This window comes from Apis dorsata, unplaced genomic scaffold (genome assembly GCF_000469605.1).
Source record: "Apis dorsata unplaced genomic scaffold, Apis dorsata 1.3 scaffold_365, whole genome shotgun sequence".
NCBI classification, from domain to species: domain Eukaryota; kingdom Metazoa; phylum Arthropoda; class Insecta; order Hymenoptera; family Apidae; genus Apis; species Apis dorsata.
In genome coordinates this window covers 106,156-107,690 of record NW_006263630.1, presented here as the reverse complement: position 1 = coordinate 107,690, position 1,535 = coordinate 106,156, and the positions used below count along the sequence as shown (strand labels likewise).

Here is a 1,535-nt window from a genome sequence, read left to right as displayed (position 1 = left end):
TTTTCTTTTTTTTTTTTTTTTCGTTCTCGATGAGAAGGAAATACAATTGTATCCGCGCGGTAATGTAGCTCGAGCTCGTTACACCGTTCTTCCCTTCTTTCCTCCCTTTTATGCTGCATGTTGGATTATACGAGGTTATCTAATTTTCCGGTTTTTGTTCATTAGTGAACGTGTTTGCAATGCAAATTGTGCGACGTGTGCACGTGTGGAGTGAGAGTAATTGAAATTACTTTTTTCAATGTCACTCGAAGGATCTTTGTTACTTTTTCTCATTTGAAAGAATTAAAATTATTGGAAATTTATTTCACAGATCGATCGAAATGTTCAAAATCACTTCTTTTCTTTTTTTAACAGACGCAAAGGAAAAGAATAAATCGAAGTTGTTTTCGATATTTATTATTATTCGAAGGGTCGTCACTCTCTTAATCAATCAAAATTTATCGTAAAACAATATTATTATTCATTTCTTTTTCTTACACTTTTATAATACGATTTATAGTTAGATTCATCGCGTGTTGTCATTATTAATCGATGAACTCTTTCCAACGCTGACTAATCAGCATTCGTTATCAAAGGATAACGAATCCACACTGGATCCCACAACTGTCAACTATCAAGTATCAATCGTTTATTATAAAACAATTATAAAACTATACATAATAGCGGGACACCTCACATGTACGCCGAAATGAAAATACCAAAGCAAATTAAAATTATTTTTCTCGATAACACTGTACTGTTTGTTTCTAAAGTGTTATGTACACTGAAAACGATTAGGTAATAATCGCATTCTATCGTATTGGAGATATGTAGTCCAATAACCCGACGTCGGGGATTTGATAATTCGAAATTGAAACTCGATGCAGTAGCAGCTTGATTATCTACTATGTACATATCATAAAAAAATTTTTTGTTGATTTTACGTATATTGATTCTAGATACATCAAATATTAAAGTTATATCAATATATATATACCTTTAAAGAAGAAACTAAATTTATTATTAATCGTGAATTAATATATTTTGAAAAATATTATTAAAAAAGTCTATATGTATAATATCTTATCTTTTACAAATTTATTTATTTATTTTGTATCTATTCTAGATATTCCATTCTGATGAATCGAAATTTAATGTTCCATCGATAGAAGACACGATAACTTTTCCACGATACACTCGTAGATTAAACACCGGACAAATATTCGTATGTTTGAAGTACTCGAAGAACGAAACGGAATAAAATTACACTTGGTCTAAGATCTTCGATGGTGGACGACTTTCTTTATAACAAACATGTCAGTGACTCCATACTTCTCGATACAAGGCGCACCTTCTTTCCATCAATTAATCCCGAGGTTAAAATTAGGAACGTTGGATAATTGGTGAAGGGGCCATAACGAGCTTGAAAAATTGGCGCTGCTCATCGTTTAATTGAACGTCGTTCGCCTTTATTTCTACCAGTGAACGAGCGTAGCGAACGGCAGTCGTGTGCTCGAATTCGATTCGAAACAGTAAGTTTCCGACGTTTAATTCTT

At 32.4% G+C, this 1,535-nt stretch overlaps 2 protein-coding genes across 2 annotated transcripts in view; one reads left to right on the top strand and one right to left on the bottom strand.

Annotated features, from left to right (window-relative positions):
• LOC116185991 overlaps window positions 1-1,290 on the top strand; it is a 2,312-nt gene extending 1,022 nt beyond the window's left edge. Inside the window, exon 2 of the mRNA XM_031511940.1 lies at window positions 1,106-1,290. Within this exon, the coding sequence (XP_031367800.1) occupies window positions 1,106-1,240 (135 nt within the window). The 3' untranslated portion in view covers window positions 1,241-1,290. The remainder of the gene's footprint in view (window positions 1-1,105) is intronic.
• The window catches only part of LOC102677758 (aminopeptidase Ey), a 39,227-nt gene that overhangs the window by 21,861 nt on the left and 15,831 nt on the right, over window positions 1-1,535 (bottom strand). The window lies entirely within an intron of this gene.